The 21,213-nt window shown below is 40.5% G+C and overlaps 1 protein-coding gene across 3 annotated transcripts in view; it reads right to left on the bottom strand.

Moving 5' to 3' along the window:
- Positions 1–21,213, bottom strand: part of Trio (trio Rho guanine nucleotide exchange factor) — a 348,717-nt gene that overhangs the window by 230,906 nt on the left and 96,598 nt on the right. For all 3 annotated transcript variants that reach the window (XM_029557993.1, XM_029557991.1, XM_029557992.1), the window contains exon 2: positions 6,397–6,471. In XM_029557993.1, the coding sequence (XP_029413853.1) occupies positions 6,397–6,471 (75 nt within the window). The remainder of the gene's footprint in view (positions 1–6,396; positions 6,472–21,213) is intronic.

Raw genomic sequence — 21,213 nt, forward strand, 5'->3', positions numbered from 1 at the left:
AAATGATCTAGGGTCCGTTGCAATAACAGGGAAGAGGCAAATGTCCTGCAATCTACCTGTCAATCTCTGCTGGCTCTAGTTCCTTTCAACACAGCAACCTCATTCTCTGTCCCATAGGTGACACACCAGGGAACTTGGTCCTCTTAAGGCATGTGGCTGTGACAACCAGAGGGAACTAAATGCAGTTGTTCTCTTCTGTGGATGAAATTGAGACTCACCCACTTAGTGTGAGCTATAAGGACGGCACACTTGCTTTAAGCAGAATACATACTTTAACCAATTAACAGTATCTATTTCTCTTTGGCTCCTTTCAAGCTTTGGATCAGAACAGTACTAAAAACCATTCTTGGGCTGGGGGTGTAGCCCAGTAGGAGAGCACCTGCGGAGCCTACAAGGCCCTTGAGTTTGATCTTCAGTACCACAATCAATCAACCAATAAAATAAAACCCTATGCTTTATATCCACGCCACCCCTGGAGAAACAGTCTAAGGTACATTGTCCATAAAAAATAGCCTTTAACAAAAGAAAGCTCTGAAAAAGACTTTACTTATAAAAGAGGGAAATTATGACTACTGAGTATTTAGTATGCTAGTAGATGCAACCTTGGAACAAGATATAAATTTAACTTAATAAAGAAGCAAAATTAGGGTTTTTATTAAACCTGCAAAAGGTAAAGCAAAATGAAAAAAAAAATGATCTGAGAATCTCAAGCTACATATAGCATATACTCCTGGAACCAAAAAATGGAAAAAAACAAAAACAACCAAATGAAAATGTACCAAAAATATTAAATTACATTTGGTAGTAATACTGTGGAAACAGTAGTATTGTAAAATAAATTACTAGTTGGGTATGGTGGTGCATGTCTTTAATCTAAGCACTTGGGAAGCAGAGGCAGGCAGATCTCTGCAAAAACAAGTCCATCCTGATCTACATAGTAAGTTCCAGGCCAGATGGGACTACAGGAAGACTCTGTCTTTTTAAAAAAACAAACAAACAGAAATTACTATGTTGATGAACTAAAGTAGAAACTAAAATTTTTAGCTTAAGGAAAAATAAATATAGAATACACAATCAAAGACGTAAAATACGGAGTTGGGGATTTAGCTTTATCCTCAGTTCTGAGGGGAAAAAAAAAGAAGTAAAATAAAATGTCTGCAATCCTGCAATCCTATCCTTATACACACACACGCACACACACACACACACACACACACACATACACACACACTCACTCACTCACTCACTCACTCACTCACTCACTCACTCACAAGCAGCACAACAACACTGCACACCCTAGCTAAGTGAGTGATTCTGATCTGTGGCTGAAACTTTTTACCATGCCCCCTAACAGAGAAGCTGTTAGCTCAGGAACACCAAAGGACTCAGGACTTGATTTAATAAGGTGCTTGTTGGCCAAAGCGGGAAAAGTTTTAACTTCATAAGAGAAAAATGTGAATATGCAGTACTACACTCATAAACTCACCTCATTCCAGAATGAAGGAGAAAGGGGTCCACAAGCCCTTTACCCCTGACTGAGGAACTATGGACAGTTCGTGGCATCTGGGGGAGGGAGATCAGTTTTCTGGAGAGTCTATGGGCAACACAAACTAGACTCTGTGTGTTTTTTTTTTTAAAAAGACACAAAGTTTGGGGAAGTTAGGAGAGGTGGAGATAGATTGAAGGTAGAGGAAGAAGCGTGTGTGTGATCAAAATAAAGTGTATGTATTCTCAAAAAATATAATTAATAATAATAATAATAATAAAATAATAATTATTGGGTTTTTGAGACAGGGTCTTCATATAGCCCCAGGTACCTGGAACTCACTAAGTACACCAGGCTGGCTTGGATCTCACAAAGTTCCACACTTACCTCTGCCTTTCGAGTGCTAGGATTAAAGGCGTGCACCTGTATATCTAAGTGATAGTGGGACCTCTCTCTAAGCCAATAAATGAAAAAGAAAGGCTAAAATTCCACATGGCTATTTTGTACCCCTAATCAAATATGAAATCTAAGCGATGGTTATTAATGAGTACATAACATGATAAATGACAAATACTTCCAATAAACACCCCATGGGTTCTGTGTGGTGATGCACACCTTTAATCCCAGCACATGAGAAGCAGAGGCAGGTAGATTTCTATGAGTTCAAGACTAGCCTAATGCACATAGAGAGTTCCAGGCCAGCCAGGACTACATTTCCCTTGTTTCAAATAAATGAAAAATAAATAAAAATAAAAAATAAAAAAAAAAAACAGGGCTAGAATCGGTTAAGAGCACTGCCTGCTCTTGCAGAAGACCCAGATTCGAATCCCAGCACCCACATGGTGGCTAACAACTGTCCATAACTCCAGCTCCAGGGAATCCTATGCCCTCTCCTAACCTCCAAGGACACTGCAGGACAAGGGTGCAGGACAAGGGTATACTTACAATACATGCAGGCATACCATTCATACACATAAAAATAAATTTTTAAAAAGCAACAAAAAACTCCCAGAGGGCCAAAGGATAATACTAAGTGTTTCTACCTCCCTCCCTACAAGCTCTAAGCTAAGTCATATTAGGCCTCAAAAGCCTCATCTAATTTACGGGAACACAGGAGAAGAGAAGGATGGAAATTTCTACCCAGTGATGCAACCCAAAAATCTATAGAATATAAAGAAATCTACAGGAAAACACTCGATTTCCTCACTTAGTAAACATGAAGGGGACAGGACAAACAGCAAGGAAGAGAAACAAGCTGCAGATGAAGAGAGACAGTGGGCATCTCAGCACACTGCAGTGTCTACCTCACTAAAAAAACAACAACAGCTAAAAGAGAGAAGCGGGGCATCTGAAGAATGATCAGTCCAGTCTTGTTTTGGTGTGAGAGTTGTAATTCAACTTCTAGATCTATTACTGATATAGTGGAGTTTTTAAACTTATCTTTCAGAGCTATATACTTATAAATAAATGACATGACATCTGGAATTCACATCAAAGTTAACTAGAGTAAAGGCAATGGGAAGTAAGACTACAGATGAAAAAAACATTTTGAAGACAGCCACAGGAAATTCACTGTACTCTCTTTCCTTCTGGATGTTGAGATACCATGATTTAAAGGTGTGTTTTTTTTTTTTTTTTTTTTAAAGGACGTGCTCTTGGGACTAGAGATATGGCTTAGTGGTAGAGAGCACTTTGCTTCTGCTAGGCCCTGGGTTCAATCCCTAGAAGTGCTTAGTTAAAAGTATTCTTAATTACAATGGTTTAGGCCCAAACCCTAGCAGTCTAAAAGCAATATGTAGTATCTGACATTACAGTGGCCCTCTCTTTCCTTGAGGGAGTATATTCTAAGACCACCACTGGATTCTTAAAACCACAGACAATACTGAACCGTGTGTGTGTGTGTGTGTGTGTGTGTGTGTGTGTGTGTGTGTACCTACATACTTCTAAGTTTAATTTATAAATTTGACACAGTAAGAAATTAATAACCAATAAAACAGAAACTTTAGGAAAATGTACTATACTGTTTTATAAGTATGGGCTCCTCCCTCTTGAGAGTCAAAATATGTGTTAATATTCTAAACAAAGATGCCGGTGAGTAACTGAAAGCATGACAAAGTGAAATCATAGATAAGATCAATCAGGTAATTTATAGGAAATTTGTTTCCTTGCAGTTCTGGAGGCTAGAAGTCCATGGTCGAGGTGGTGGTAGAGTGGGTCTGATAAGGCTGCATCCAGCACCAGAAGGGAAAGAACACTGTTCTCCCATCAGTGTAAGGGCAAGCCACCCTCTGGGGTCTCATCCCATACACCGGGAGGGACCCTCATGGGCTGATAACTTCCTGAGGCCCTACCTCTTAAACCTCCCACCACATTGTTCGTACCTGGCTTCAAATCTAAAACCTAAATACCCCATTTTACTTCACTTAATTCATCCTAGATAGAGAGGTAACGTGCTGTTGTCTTAAGAGCAATGCATACTGTGAGAATACCTGGAAATGAGACTCAGAATCAGAAATAGTCAAGTTTAAGAAACCCTAACTTTTTTCTAATACTTTAACCTACTAAGTATATCTCAGAATTACTGGTCAGATTGTGGCTCATCTTTATAAATGCTCTTTTAATTCCATTTATGTTTAACTACTAAAAGCTACGCCTACGGGAAACTTTTTATTTAGAGACAGGGAAGTCTAATCTCATAATCTTTCTGCCTCGCCCTACTGAGTGTTGGAATTACAGACCCATGATAGCACATTCAGCTTTTACAAAGGTACAGTAGTAGTCCTTAATGTGTTACAAAATGAAGTCAGAGCACAAAGTGGATGAGTATGTGCCAGGGCAGAGGGGAGGGAGAAAGGCTGGGGTGCATTGGGAAATGATGAAAATGTTCTAGACTCAGACAGCAGCAATGGTTGCACCAACCTGTGAACACACTAAAATATGACTTTGGAAGTATTTTAATGGTGTGTAAATTATACCTTAATAAGATATAAAATAAGTAATTAATGTATTTGTACTTTTCCCTCTTCCTTTTATATACAACACAAGAAGCCTAAAATCATCTCATGAGCTCCTATGACCCAGCTAATACTGGTCAGAAGCTGGGAAATACTCAGCAAGTGTGGCGATACCTTCTAACTACTTTGCTCATACAGCTGGTTAATGTCCTGCTGTCCTTAACAATCTAAATGCTCTGTCCTCATTTGTGGTCACTGCAAACCATCTTTCTCTGCCAAAGCTATTCCAGCCTTAATAACAAACTCCATAAGACTGCTAGTTTTATTTTTTGATTAATTAAAAGGCAATAAACGTTAGATTTGACAGTAAATGGTTTTATTTGACATTAAACAAAATGCCATCTGGTGAACTCTGAATTAACTACCCAGCAGCCTTGACTACTCACCTACCTGTACGCGTCCATAGCATGCACTTAGAAAAACAAAGTGAAATGACAGAGGTCTCAGATCCAGGAGCAGACACAGCAGGATCTCATCCCAGACCAGGAATCAGCACTCCAAACCAACAAACTTGTGAAACTGACTCTCTTTAAGCCTTCCTTACTAAGATTCAGAAAGTTTTGTAGATATTCCAACTTTAAAATACAAATTTAGTTGTTCACAAACTGGTCAGAAATAATTTGAAAAGAGCAAATTAATGCTACTTTTCAAACTTGGTGTGTTATAAATCATGAGTTAAACTAGTAAGTTTATTTATCTTACCAAGGATTTCCAATGACTTAAGCACCTTTTCCTCTTAATGAACTTCCCACACTGCTCTATTAACCACTTATATGGATATGAATTAGATTCATTTCTCCAAAATCAACAGTCTTTATTAGGGGCCAAAAAACACTTTGCTAGACATGAAGCAAAGTCAGGACTGGCAAAAAAAAAGGAAAAAAAACCCACCATAAGCAGCTTCATCCTAAATATACCAGAACCACATGCTCAAAGGATATGCAAAAGCAATGCAGTTATAGTGTTATAAATTAAAATCGAAAGTTTCCAGGGCTGTATCAGATCAGCATAGTATGTCTGTTCCAGGGAGAGGCATCCAAGAGGACTGTGTAGGAGCATGCAGGTGGGGTGGGAGGGGGGGTGATTGTAAGGCAGGGGATCCTGTAATTCACTTCCACTGAAACAGTGAAAGATTGCGCAAACATTTATTTTCTAATAAGTGAATTCACAAAGTACACTACCCCATGGCCACCTGTTCATGCAGCACAGACACCCAAGGAGGAAGCAAGAAGGGTCAAAGCACGGCCTTCCCTATACAGAGAGAGAGGGAAGTTAGATGCCCCACAACCAAGGGGTTGTGCGGTCAAGAGTTTGTCTGGGAAGCAGAGGGCAGGGAAAGAAAGACAGGCTTCAATGGGGAAAGGGAGACATTATCTGGTAGGGACTGCAGGATTTTATGGCCACTAAAGAGATGGTTTCTAACAACTCCTGGACTGGGCTGCCCTGAAGGAGGAAAGCTCAAGGGCAGATGGCTTTCCATACCTCCCAGAGGAGGGAACAAAGGTCAGTAGGATGAGACACAGAGGTAAAACTCCAGGGCATGTCCATACCCACTGCTGGGACTTAGGTGTTTGACTTTATATAAGAGGAGCTGTTTTACTTAAGGGCTCAAGCAAAGCAGCCAAATGTTTGCAGAATGAAAGGCAGGCATAGTTTGATCACTGTGCTACCTGGTTTATGATGTACCCTCTGGCTTAAAAAGTGCTTTGGGTATTAGTTTCTAAGGAAAATGTTAAAAGAATAAGCCAGTTTTAAAAGTCCATAAAACATCAATGTTTTTATATACTCTGGCAGGTAAGCAGCTTGGTATGTCAAACTCTGGAACTATGTCAGAACAATCAAAAAGGAAGATTATGAACAGTCAAAAAAAAAAAAGATTACAAAGCCAAACTTTACCTGACAGATATGCGACTTTTTCCTTCAGAATTGGCAAAACATCCATAGCTTTCATTTCATCGTTTTTCCGAAACCCTGCAACATACAAGGAGAAAACAGAGTTATGGAGCCGCCTGACTGTAATGCCCAGTCTACCCAGTGCAACACTGCAGTTTTCTTTATAAGCACACAATCAACTAAGAAATATATTCATGTGCACATAAGAAAAGCAGGTCATGACGCCAGCATTTTCCTCTCTTTTAATGTTGAACCATCAGTAATGATCTTTGCACACACTGAAAGGCAGTATTCCAAAAGACTCTCAGCTGTGCTAGCAAAAAACATTTGAACCCAGAAGACCGGATATGCAATCAGTCTATAGAGTAATTCGGATCTGACAAAGAAACCTACTGGTTGTGACACACTAGAGCCTCTAGGAGGCGCTCAAGGCTCCTCTCAAACTTCAAAGCCTTGGCTTGGCAGATGGGCTGATGCAAACCAATACTGGCCAATATTTCTGGCTCTCTCCCTCTAACTTTCTGAGGTGTTCCCTGAAGTACAACAGTATGGCTAAAGGACCTGCTGCTATGTCAGTCTCTAAGGTCCCTGGTGCTCCTCCTTTTACTGAAAACCAACTCTTTCTCCACCCCCCACCCCAAATCGTAGACAGTCATGTGGAAATTTTATGGAAAACCAGCACACAGCAGGTCATTTAAGACAAGCCAGTATCTACCAAAGCAGTATGAATTCTTGCAGCCAAAACATACCCTACCCACTCACCAGAGGAAGTGCCTACCTGGGAATTTGGGCTAAAAATGCTGTCCATTGCAGTTACTATTTTATTACTTGTAATTTTTAGCTTCATAATTTACGCTGCATTTTTTAAAATAATTTAAACATGTGTGTTAAATTTCTGATTTTAGTTGCTGATTGCTTTCCTGGTACAACTGAATTGTTTCTCAGTATTTTTTTGATGTTTAACTAACTTTCTTTAAAAAGATTATTGTGCTGGGTTGGAGAGATGGTTCAGGGGCTAAGAACATGGGTTGGTCTTGCAGAGGACTTAGGTTTGGTTTCCAGCACCCACATGGTGGCTAACAACCATAATTCCAGTTCCAGAGGATCCAATGCCTTCGTCTAACCTCTGGTGTTGCCTGGCATTGCACGACGTGGGTGCACTTACATACTTGAATGCAAAACATTCATACATGTATAATAAAAATAGATAAATCAAAAAATATTTAAAGATTATTGTGAAATCTTTGTTGAGAAGTTAATAAAGTTAACATTTCTTTAGTCCCTTAAAAAAATGTTCATACTCAAGAGTATGACTTAGGATATTCTCTTGTATCCTCTAACAGGGATAATCAGTCTAGAGTCAGAGATGCTCATTAAAACCAGTACTACAGGTCCAAACATGATGGTACAAGCCTTTAATTACAGCACTCAGAAAGCAGAGGCCAGCGGATCTCTGAGTGGAAGGCCAGCCTGGTCTACATACCTAGTTCCAGGCCAGTCAAAGCCACACAGTGAGACCCCATCTCAAATAAAAAGAACAAATAAAAAACCAGTGTTATACCTATCCTTGTTAGCATAAATAATACTCTCTAGAGGAAGAAAAAAAAATACAAAAACAGCTTTCCCATCCCCATTTTTCTGTTTTTGCCAAATGGTACAACCAAGAAATCAAAATCAAAAATCAAAACCACCCTCTTGGTAATGCAACCAATGAAAGGTGGAAACAAAGCATTCAATGAATGGATGTTCCACTGCTAGCATGCTTACTGGTCAGCCCTTACAATGAATGTATGTTCCACTGCTCGTGTGCTTATTGGGCCAGCCCTGACATCTATATACACTGCACAAACCTGCAATCACAGCAACAAGGAGTTTTCTAAAACAGGAGGATCTCAAAGCTCAAGGCCACCCTGGGCTATACACTAATTACCATTTCTCTCTCAAGTCACTGGAGAGTAATCAAAAGCAGGGAGAGGTACTTGGAGAAAAGGAATGGGGTGGAATTTTCTCTTCTTAGTCTTGCTGTTAGCCTAAGGGCAGAGTCCAGTGTAAGCCTGTGAAACCAGAACCAGGATATACTTAAGGCTGCCTCAGCAGGTGAATGAAATAAAGAGGAGAAATCTCAGAAAGAAGAGAGGACCCAAACTCTACGTATGACTTGGCCCAAGCCTCCAGTTTTTCTTCCTGAGCCCTGCATATGCAGGGCAAGCTCCAGTTGTTGCTGCTAGGGGAATAAACATTTAAAGAGATATTCAAGTTGCTACCTCCTGTAGAAGAGGCTATATAGTCTGTAGTTTGGGCTCAGCCAAATTAGCTGCCTGCTAAAGCAATAAATATCAAAACCAACACTTTTGGTAGAGATAAAAACAGAATTCAGTCTTTAAAACACATCATTCCTACATGCAAAGAATTAATTATTAGTGTCTTTTAAATTCAATAGTTTTACTAGTTTTAAAAGTCCTAAGAGTACTTACATGCCTATACTGAGATTTGGCTTTGACCCTGACCCTCACCACAGACTGAAGAAACCTATCCTATGCTCAATGATCCTATGAGGATCCTATCAATGATCCTATGCTCTAGGAAAACTGTATGGCACAACCCTGCCAGTTACTGACAGACTTGGCCCAGAGCTCAGGTCTCCAGATCACCAGACCACGTTCCTTCCCAATGCACCAGGCTGTGCGCTGGCAACCCATCAGACTTTCTGAACAGTACCTATTTATAGAAGGCAAAACACTGAGCCAAGAGTTCTGCAATTTCATCCCCAAGTTCCTCCATAACTCCTGAATGGATGCAATCTAGTCTCAACAATTCACTGTCTACCATAGTAACTCATTAAAATGGTTGATTTCACCTCTATTCCACTAGTGGATGCAGAAGCAGTGGGGCAAATGCAAAAGCTGGTAAGCCTGATGACAGGTCTCAAAGAAAAAGTCCACACACAACTATAAAAAAGGCAGATTATGAAAAGTTTCATATGCCATGGGAGACCTATGTCAATGAGATCATGCAGCAAAGAAATACTAGAAAAGAATAAACTGTGTTGGACAAGTAGGCTCTTCTACTCAGAAAAGAGAATGCATGCTCCCTACCATGTGTAGGAGCCCATGTCTCCCCAGTACTGTCTAAGACATGGCCAAGCACTCAAAGAAGCAAGTGCTACCACCATCTGAATCCAGTCAATTTCTCCTTTCAATTAAATAAGACTCAAAATCTTCCTAGAGAGGCACATCAATCAATGGCAAATTGATGTGAAGTATGTTAGTGTCTACTGTGATGCATCCATGTGGCCCCACGCAGACCAAAACATGAATTTCCACCCATCTTATTATAATATTTTGCTGAGTATGTCACAGAAAAAAATTTATTGAAACTGCCAAGAAAAGCTTCTATGGCAGAGAAGAAAACAAAGAAAAATAAAATCAAACAAAGAAACAGTTTGTGGCAACTATGGTGGTCACCTAAGCATTATTCTAAACTTCATTTCCATGTTGTAAAAACTCACCCAGTAAGCACAAGGCTTAGGAAGAAGCATAGGTAAACACTAAAACTACACTGAATATATCATGGAACTCAACAAAAAGCAGTACGGGCCCAACCATGAAAGTTCCTCTGATCAAAAAGGCAGGTTGTCTTCCTGTCTTGGACAGCTATTTATGAAAACAGTAGTGGATGTTTAAAAAAAACTTTTAAAAACTAAAAATAAATGGCTTTTGTGCTAGTCCACTGGTTCACTACACAGCAGATAAGACCCGACTCCTAAAGCTTCCTTGATGCGTGAATTAAAGGATTTAACTAGCTGTGTTTTCTCAACTTCTCAGCTACACTCAATCCCTAGAAGCCCTTCCTCTGCCCATGGCCACTCAGAGGTCTCCAACAGCAAATGCCATTTAAAGATGAGATCGCAAACAAGACAGGAAGCAGAAATGTTTTTACTTCTGTGACCAAGGGTATCTGCTAATGTCACTGAGAGAGGAGGACAAGGGACCACAACAAAGACAGGGTTAGTAAAATTAGAAGGAGCGTGTGGAAAGGCAGTCACTCAAAGGGGATAACACAAGTGAATGTCCAAAGTCAGGAGCATTTAGTTGTGTCCACTTTTTTAAAATTACACAACTTTTACATAGAATTTTTTAGGTGTGCAGAAAGAGTCTGGACTCTTGTAACAATTCTTGTTACAATTTCAAGTACATTTCTATGACCTGCAATGGAGAAGCCAAGGTAGATTTGAGGAGATTCTAGTTGGAGGGATAATGCTAGTGTTTCCCAGGACAGCATTAAATGACAACAACTACTCTTTTGAGTCAAGCCTACAATTAAGCTGATATTAACTAAAATTACTGTGTAAGCAGTGCTCAATGAATTTCTTTCTAGTTTCTAGTACAAAGACATATACTCCACTTTTCCCTAAATATGAACATTTAAATGTTTTAATGCATTCATTTTAAAACATCTCAATCCTGAGATCAAGCATTATGTTATCTGTCTAAATGGATTCTGTTCGGATCCCCTTGGAACTTTAGTTACAGGCAGCTGCTGGCCTTCATGTGGGTGCTAGGAACTAAACCTGGGTCTTCAAACCATGTCTCCAACCCCTCTCCTATTTCTTAAAGTGGTATTACATTGCACAACAAATGGATGCTCAGCCAATTTGCCATGGGTCTGTTTTGCCATTTGCTGTTACTCACATGCCTCAGAGAGAACCAGGTACAAAATACTTAAAACTTCTGGGTACCTGGGTAGAGGTGAAGAAACAAATGAAATGAAATGAATGAACAAGCAGACCAACTTTCCTCTGATATCTCACCCCCATGTCCCTTGGGACTTTCTATTATCAGTTTGTGAAGCATCAGTTCTGTGTAGTTTAGCCTTCAATCCCACTATGATTCCTAACCATAAGGCAGAAAATTACCCTCTTTACCCTGGAAGTGAAAAACCCCACTGGTATCATCTATCAATGAGAAATCTTTTAGATGAAAGGCAGCCTGCATCAGCAACAATGTAACAGTTCACTGGTGAGACCACAAACCCTTTCCTTGCTAGTCCTTGAGTACTCTTCTTTGACATTCAATTTTTAACATCAACCCAATACAAAAGCCACAATAATCTGTCTTATTTACTTGGAAAAAAAACAAAGTGCCAGGGGACTACTTCACATTGTGCTGAGCTTTCCCTCATGTGGGACACTATCCCAGTGGCACGTCCTACCTAAGTACTGGGAAAAAAATGAAGATGAAACCAACTGAAGTTTTAAACTGAAACATCACCTAAGACTACTAGCAGATTCTAGTAATTTTAAATTTCACATAATTCTCAAACTAGTAAAATGAAATTTTTGTTTTAGTAAAATAGTGTTATCTTAAACCCCAATTACTCCTTAACAAACTGAGCTTCTAATCAAATTGGGCCAGTGCCTTGCTTGGAATTGTTTGCCATATTGTCTAGAAAGACCAGCCCACAGACAAACTGTTCTTCTCCATATTCAAGGTCTCACCTGTCTGTCAGCGATTCCACACTAGTATTTATTAAACAGGAAAAGAGTCGGTGGAAAAGACTGAAGCAAATCATACTAAAAACACAGGTTACAGCAGAAATAAAACTGTTAACAAATAAGTCAGTATTCTAAAGCAACAACAACAAAAATGTTAAACAGTCAAGCTGGTAGCTTCTGTTTTAATGAGTCTTGGTGGTAATTACCGAATTTTAGTCATTAGTTAATTGTGAGACACTTTGCTAGTATTCTCACTCCTGAACACAAAGAGCAGGGTGATAAATTTCTGCATCTGTGTGGTGGCCCTGCCCTGGCTCCACTTGCAGACAGAGGGTGACGTCACCCTTTCCAGGCAAGCCTCTTCACTGCAGAGCCTGCAGGACTGTACTGTAGAGTAGAAAGGCAGTGTTTGCACTGTGAAGGGTTTTAATTGTGAAAGCTGCTATCTAAATCAATGCCCTGCAGGAAGTACTGTAACCAGTCTATTAGGAAAGAAGGTTAGAAATCAAAGGGTATAAACTCTCATTCTTATTGATGCTTTTATACATATACATATATATATAATGTTTATATCATTTTACATCACGAAAGCTGCTATCTAAATCAATGCCCTGCAGGAAGTACTGTAACCAGTCTATTAGGAAAGAAGGTTAGAAATCAAAGGGTATAAACTCTCATTCTTATTGATGCTTTTATACATATACATATATATAATGTTTATATCATTTTACATCACTGTATGACCATAATCCACACTTACAAAATGCATAAAAAAGTGAATCATACACTTACATCAGGAACATAGACCTGTTCACAGACCACTACACAAACATGCATGAAGTTTCCTAACATAGCACTATGAACTTTACTAACAACCACTATAGTTTTAATAACCATCAGATTAGTTAATTCATCCTGTCTTAGAAGTGATAATATCAACATGTTTAAGGAACAAAGAAGGATGTACATTTCACTGATTCAAGGAATTTTCAACTTAAAATAACTCTGGCTTTTAATATCTTACCCACAAAACATGAAGGACAAGTTAAACTAATCAAAAAAACTAAATAGTTAAAACTAGTGCAGTATTTTAATGTAAATTAAGCAATCTGTAGACTTCTTAATGTTTGATGTTTTCATTATATACTAATGGTACACTGAAAGTTAATTTAAAAATATAACAGGCGACTAAAAAGCATATTTCAGTAGTCAGAGCAGTAGCTTTACAAAAGGAGGATCTACCTTCTTCCAATCTCATAAATCTAAAAAGAACACATCCAGGAAATCTCTTCATCTTCACATCCCCAGCCCAGGACAGAGTTATACGAGAAAATTTATTCCCATGGCTGTTTAGTGCCAAAATAAATAGTGCAAACACCTGCCTGTGTATGTGGCTGAAGCCACCTGCGGGGAAGTTCCTAGGGCTGCATTGTGAGACCCACCCTAATGACACATACATGGCTCACTCTTCATGCACAGGTGCACAGAGGGTTCTTTGAAGAAAGCCAACCTAAAGAGTGCATTACACAGAAGACCCTGAGGAAAGCTTCACTTCTATTAAATGAACCAAAATGATACAACTCAATCCCTGTACTATGTGTTTTGGTGTCAGATCAATCAAGACTGACTGCTAAAAGAAATCATGTTCAATTATCATATCAAACACGTCATTCACTTTTGCACTCATGTCCTCTTATCACGTAAGAAAAACTTCCATGTTCACATACAATTTTTTAACGGACATCACGATCATATTCTGTAAGAAGTTCTGGGAAATGAAGCTATAATTCTACTTCTTTTCTTTATACAAATTATTATTATTTAAGAAATAGAGGGGCAAAAGAGGCTTTCACCTACAGAGAGTGTCATAGAGTAGTGATGTAAAACTTCTCTAACTGTACACAGCTAAGGCAAGAGGATGAGGTATGTGTTAGAGTGATCCAGAGCACCGATGAACTCTGTCAATGTGTAAACTTGTATAGACACTGCTAGCTCCTCACCCCTAGTGCCCATTCCACATACCAAGGACCCTGCTGCTCATCTCCTAAGCCCCTCTGCACTCCCACAGCACCCAAGCCCTTGTCATACTGCTGGGATGATCTGATACTAGTCAGCACTCCCTAGGGGTAAGGTCCACGGGGCACGACTGTCCACTCTGTGTAGAGCAGACCAGAAGGCTGGGCGGAGTGAAAAACCACACTAGCTACTAAAGCCATGGTACACAATACAGTCTAAAAATGAGGCCCTGAGCCGAGTCCATCTAGTCACAGAACTAATCATTGCTCTGAAACCATCAACCAGCTTACAAATGGCCAGGCAGTTAAAGTGACTCACTCCTTCTCTGTCTATAGTATTATTTTTACAATATCTTAATATATATTTTAAAGTAGAAAAGGGTTTTACTTTTGACATTTTTACAGTGTAATTAAAAAGTTATTTTCTGCCCCATTCACCACCATTACCAACTCTGATGTAAAGAACAAATGATACTATGGAAAAAGGAACCAGGAGGCAGCTCATTCCAGCACTCTGACAGCCAAAGAGGATGCAGGGCTTTGGAGAAGCAGGAAATGTGCAGGTGTCACAGCTCTACTGCTTTCCACTCAAGAAAAGGCTGCAAGATGCTTTAGTCATGAGATTTTGCAATAGCCCAGGCATGATGGAATGAGCAAGCCGCCTCAACTCCACACAGATCAAAACTGAACTTCTTTCTCTTCCAAGTCAGTACATACTGTGTCTCAAGTTCCTAAGCACCACAAGACCAGGCACAACTGGGGTAGCCAGTGAAATATACAGATGACTTTCTTTTCTGCCACAGGAACTGAACACAAGGTTAAGCTTCTGTGGGTGTCAAACGTCAAACAGTAACATGAACCACAGTATGGCTTCAGTCACAAAATCTTGTTTCTGACATTAGTATGAAAGACAGAGAACCAACATAAAGTGAGTAGGCTGAGCAAAACCTTCCAGGGAGTGAAGCCCGATTTGCATTTTAACTTGGATTATTCCAGTTTATCTCCACAACAGGGTCCCCTATCCCAGCCTCATCTTCTGCCCACTCTGAAATACTGAGGTTTGAGTTCTCAATGAATACTTCTTCCTACTCAGACAGACAGGAAGTGTAGCAGGAGGGGTAGGTGAAAGCTCTAATCACTACAGCCCAATCCTGCCTGAGGGACTTTCCTCCAGGTTTTCAGGGTGCTTGCTGGCAAATGCCTCTCAATCCTTCCACCTTCAGGACACTGCAGATTAGTTTTCCGTCCCTGAAGAAATATAATCAAGGCTGAGAGTCTTAATAAGCAATCAATTAATTTGATTGGCCAGTAGTTACATCTCAATTAAAACGTAGTATCTAGATAATTATATTGGACATATATAAAACATCGAAGTTTCTAAGTATTCAAAAAAGTAAGATATTACAGGTCTACTATGAATATAAAAAACTCTAGTTTATTCATTTACCCTTTAATATATAAATACTACAAATAAAAATTTTAACTGAAAGATTAAAAACAATTTCAACCTCAATCATGATTTTTAATTCGTATATGAAACTCACTCAAAATATGTATCTTTAGTAAGTCTAAGAAACTGGCAGAACATTCTACCTGCTAGTCAGTCCCTTGATGAATCTTTGAACTGTTTTGGTTCAGTTGGCACTCATCTTCAAACAGGACATATTTATCCACACTACTCTATTAAGCCCTAGGAACTCTCCTCCCCTAAACAGCACATTCCTGATCTTAAGAAGTTTATAATCTAAAACAAAATAAAACATGCATGAGACCAAACAATGGCTTTGACTATGTGTACAAAGCCAAGTCAAGTCTGGTGGACAAATAAATGTCTGACAATTCATGCTACTGTTATTTATTCAAGATGCAGATGTGACTGACTAGACAAATCCCATTAAAAGCATTACTTTTTTTCAATCACCGGCACTAAAAAGTCCTTGACATTTAAAAAAAAAAAAAAGTGTTTCAGACCATTTTGAAAGGGCTGGAAAACCTGTTGTAAGGACGAAAAACACGAAAAAGTGAATAACCACATAAATATCTGGGTCAAATGGTTAGACATGGACACTGTTTTAAGTAGAGCTGCTCTGCCTGTTACCTCAGTTAACCTACTTTGCCTTAGCAATTCTGTTCTTGTGTCCTGAATGTGCTTTGCAGGGTATCAACTGTAAGGAACCAATCAGAGCCAAGGCCTATCCTCCAACTGTTTGGGAACCAAAAGGCAAGAGAATGTGGAAGAAACCCAGGAGGGTCAATTCTGTAACCCTTAATCAAGGACAACTCAAGAAAAGCACAGCTCAAGCCCTGTAATTTGCTTGTTTTTAAAGGCTGAATTCTAAATACTGTAGTTTTCTTCCAGAAAAATTCTATGTGGTGAAACGAGATTTGACTGCTGAAGAAGTGTTTGTTAGCCCTGGAGCAGTGCTGTGCACTAGTGGCTTCCTGTCCATGTTAACAGGACGGGACTAACCTTGGTCAAAGGTAATGTACCTGTCCAGCTGCTTCAAGAGTAACCAATTATACCTATGTGGGCAACATGCAGTTCTGAAAGTAAAGGTGTTTCTTTTACTCACATCATTCAGGTCCAGTGTCTAGCCCTACCCCCATTTGAAAGTACGAAAAATATTCTACCAAATAGGCCTGGATTAACTATTTATCTTCCCAATGAACTCCTACTAAGAGGTTTAATAAACTACAAAGAAGGCCGAGAAAAGTAATGTATTTGCTAATATTAAGAAAAACAACTTGGGGCTGGAGAGATGGCTCAGTGATTAAGAACACTGGCTGTTCTTGCAGAAGACCTGGGTTCGAATCCCAGCACCCACATGGCAGCTAACAATTGTCTTTAATGCCAGTCCCAGGGGATCCGACAGCCTCTTCTGACCTCTGCGGGCACTGCACAACATGGGTGCACTTACCTACATACACACACATAAGATAAAAATAATAAATAAAATTAAAAAAAAAAAAAACTCATTCCATCTTCTACCTACCTTCCCTGACACACTATCTTCCTAACTTCACAAATTCCTTTCTGCGCACATAGAAAAGCAGGGCCTTCTTCAATTCTGAGTAATATATGTTTATTAAGCAAAAAAATCTGAGAACATTCATGCGAAAATAATTTTGTATGTACATTATGCATGTTTGTATGCATGGCTACATATGCGTAGGTGCCTGTATGTGTTCTGGTGGACATGTGTGCACATGCATGTAGGGGCCAGAGGCTGATGATGTCAGTTGTCTTCCTCAATCACTCTCCATCTTATATTCTGCGGCAGGACCTCTCACTTGAGCCCAAAGCTCTCTTGACCAGGCTAGTCTAGCTTGCTGGCTTGCTCCAACAATTCTCCATTTTGTCTCCCACACTGGACCACAGGCAGGCCTCTGTGCCCATTGGCATTCACTAGGGATCTGCACGCTAGTCTTCAAGAGTGAGGGGCAAGGGTTTTATCCACTGATCCATCTCCCTGGCCTAGGAAATAATTTTTGCATAAAAATGGACCAAATGTGGAGTGACTGGTACCTTTATGCATATTCACTGATCCAGAGAGGAAGGTGCAAATGTACAGGGCAGAAAGGCCAGCAGAGTCTGAGGCGGGTGAGAAGAGAGGGACACCTGCTGAAAGAATCCTCTGCTTCAGGGCTCAGATAAACCTGGGGATATGATCAGCTTGCCCTTGCCCAGGGTCCATCTCCTCCCTTGATTCTCTCTGGGGATACCGGGAACTTGGTAACGCAAAGCATAGGCTCTGTGCACCAAGCCCAAAGTGCTCCCCAGTTCACTCACAGCAGGGCTGCTGACTCTATTTTGACCATCTTGACATGACAGGGCAAAAGCTAGCAAAGTTATCACAAAAGATTCAACAGAATCTCCAACTGTGTGGCATTTTCTTATCGTCCCACCTGGATGCTGGTGAAGAACAAAAGGCTGAGGTGGTTGCAGCAACTGGGCTCAGGTAGGGCCCAGACATTCTCCTCTTCTTATAGGAGTGAGTGAGAGACAGCGAGGGAGTGAGCGAACCCGAGCGCCCGCATTCTTTAGACTTTTACAACTCTACAGGGCAGCACACCTTTATGGTAGTAGGGGATGGGCTTTCCTCATTCTGTTTCCTAACTGCTGTCAACTGACAGGGTAACACATCAGTATCTTACCGACAAACAACACAGGGAATCTGTCACCAAACTAGAGTAAGTATGAGTAATGGAAGTGGAAATGCCATCATAGATGGTTCAGCAGCACTCACTCTCTGCTCCCTGCTCCTACAGCCCTGTATGGTGCCCTGCTCTAAAACCTCAGTGCACTGCTGCTCCAGCCACTGAATCCAAAAGAAATGACATAAGGCTACAAGCTACTGCCTTAAAAGAACAGGAGGGGTAAGGAAGCATTACAAATTTGAAGTTTATCACCTGGAAGCAACACCACCACAGCTCAGACCGAGCTTCTATGTTGAGTTACATAATGAACTAGGCTGTCTGGATCAGCTGCCTCCCTGGCGAGTGGCACTGGCAGGGGCTCAGTCTCACATCTGCGAAATGGGGAGCCTAAGAGCCTGGCCTCCCACAACTGACCTAATAAAAAAGGCCTAGGAGGCTGGAGAGTTGGCTCAGCACTTAAGAACACTGGTTTTTTTGCAGAAGACCTGGGTTCAAATCCCAGCACCCACATGGCAGCTAACAACTGTCTGTAACTTCAGCTCCAGGGGATCCAACAGCCTTTACACAGGAAAAATTAACAGTTAATGAGAAAGGAATGGATGGAATCAATCTCTCACTCCAGAGTCTAGTTGAAGATTCTCATCAAATGAGTATCTGAAATTCTAGCACAATTTGAAAATCTGCTGTAAAATTTGGCAATACAGCCATAGTATTGTTTTTTATACAGAGACATTTTAAATAAGAAAAGTAAAACAGCAAAAACCACGCTTAAGGCTGAAGTAGCTATGACCTTTGAGTGGAGCTTATACCTTCTAAAGATGTAAACCTGCAATTTGGGGGGACTCTTGCAAACAATACTACAAACTCCGTTTACAGAAGGGGAAAACAGGTCTTTACTCCTCTGTATAACTTCTGTGACCTACGGTGTGATCAGCCTGTAAACCTAGCCAATGCACCTCCAGAAACAACCTCATTTACCAAAAATTAAAAGAAAAAAAATGTTTCCCCTGTTCAGCATGGAAGAATCCAGAGTGGTCTGCGTCCCGATTCCCTATTGGCAATTTGAGTAACCTCTTCAGAGGATGGCATGATAGAATAGGAGGTAGGAATTGGCTAGGCAGTTAGGGTAAAAAGACCCCAAAGAAAAGGAGCCAGTTTCAAGGCTAAAATTCCCAATGTCCTTGGGCCTCTTAGCAACATACTCTGTTCCAAAGGCCAAAAATGTCAAAAATATTTAGGAGCTTTTATCTAATCCTTTAAAGATTTTAGGGTTACCTCTTCAGAAGGGGGAATGTTAAGAGTAGCCAAAAGCCCCATAAAAAATAAATTAATTAAAGAAGAAAGAGTACATGAAGTTATCAGAAAAAAAGTGATAGGGAGGTATGGGAGCAGTTGAAGGAGAGGAAGTGGGCATGGATTTGATCAGAACACCTTATATGCATGAATGAAATTCTCAATGAATTATTTATTTTTAAAAGGAGAAAGAAAAATGTTCCTTAGTTGCCCTTTGAAGTATTAAGTTGAGGAGTCAGCAACACGGTTATTCTTAAGCTGTCGACAGGCTCTCCTGAGAAGCCCCCACACCTGATGCAGTAGCCCTCCTCTAAGCACCACCACATCGATGCTCACGCTTACATTGCATAAATCTCTTCACAAACCCCTGCACTGCTTCAGCCTTCATCATTCAGAAATTCTTTTCTGTGACAATGTCAAGACCCTGGCTTCACCTGAGCAGAGGTCTCTGAAGAGAACCAACCCTCAGGCTGCTACAGGTGGCACCTCTGAGCTCCGTCTCCAGCTCCTGCTCCCTGTGACTGCAGCTAACAAGCTCACCCACTACCACCACTATCATCATTGTCAACATCTGAAGAGGCTCACCTTTAGATGCCAGTGCTGCTTTAAAAGCTGAACTGGGGAAATTTTTGTTCACCTACCTGAAGTTACAGTATTCTATAAGGATGGAGTCTTCACGTACAAAGGAAAGGCTAGGACTAACACAGTTACTTCTGAAAGCCATCCCCCACAACAAAGCTGCTTTTAAAAAAAAATCAAGACAGTCACGGTATATTAACCTTGGCAATTTCCTTCTTCTGAGATTGGCTATAAATAATCTAACAAACTGTAAAGCAATTAAAAAATCAGACTACTCTCCCAACAGTTCCTTTGCAGCGAGCACTCCCCACTCCACCTGCACCCATGCACTCTCCAGCTCATGTCTTTTCCCACGCTAAGGGCATGCCAAAATACAGTCAGAAATGAGAAAAGGTAAACCCAAAAAATCACCTGACGGAGCAAAAGCTTTAACAACCCTAAAGTACCCCACTTCTCTTCACTTGCCTCTCCTGCGGCCGATGTATCAATGTTAGGGACTCTTCCTCCTGAAGGATGGAAGTGGGGGCTGGGGGGGGGCGATGTCACTGTTTCAGCTGCTGCTGTTTCAGGATTTGGGGTGTTGATCTGATAAATGACTACCCTATCAGGTAGTGGGGATGCCAGGGTTAGTCTGATGCCCAGACTACAGAGGATACCTGGCTCCCAACGGCCCTCCTCCTACATCCACTCTGCCTCTAGGAAGCCTATAACCACACAGAAGTGGGGGAACTCATACTAGTTCAGTCACACCCACAAGACCCACACAGACTGCGCTCTCTCTCTACCTTCAACCTCTACCTTCTGCTCCATTTTTAACAGATAATCAAATGCAAACAAGATCTTCCCCATCCTTCAGCTCCACAGAGGACAACACTGCAGTGAATGAAGGTTGACTGTACAAGGATGCTGCTTGTGGTACATTTGGCCCTCTGTACCACACCCTGGCCCACTCTACTGGAAGGACTCATAGGAAAATAATTCTGTAAAGTGATGAGAAACCACACCAAGTTTTCCTCACACAAGTCAGACCAGGTGGTTTTGTGGAAGCTCACAGCGTGACATCAATAAGCTCTGCAACCAAAACACCGTGCATGACACTTTCAAAACCTCAAAACAGGAGGGATAAGGGGTGGCTATTACAGTTAATTAATTTCAAAGAGCCTTGATGCTTGAACTATTCAATTACTCACTTATGGTAAAACAAAATGGCTTTTTAAGTCAATTCTTCTAATTCTTTTAGTTACTAAAATGAAAGTTTCACCCAAATGGGCCGCAGAATTG

The sequence above is a fragment of the Nannospalax galili genome, unplaced genomic scaffold, assembly GCF_000622305.1.
Source record: "Nannospalax galili isolate Female #2095 unplaced genomic scaffold, S.galili_v1.0 scaffold207, whole genome shotgun sequence".
Lineage (NCBI taxonomy): Eukaryota > Metazoa > Chordata > Mammalia > Rodentia > Spalacidae > Nannospalax > Nannospalax galili.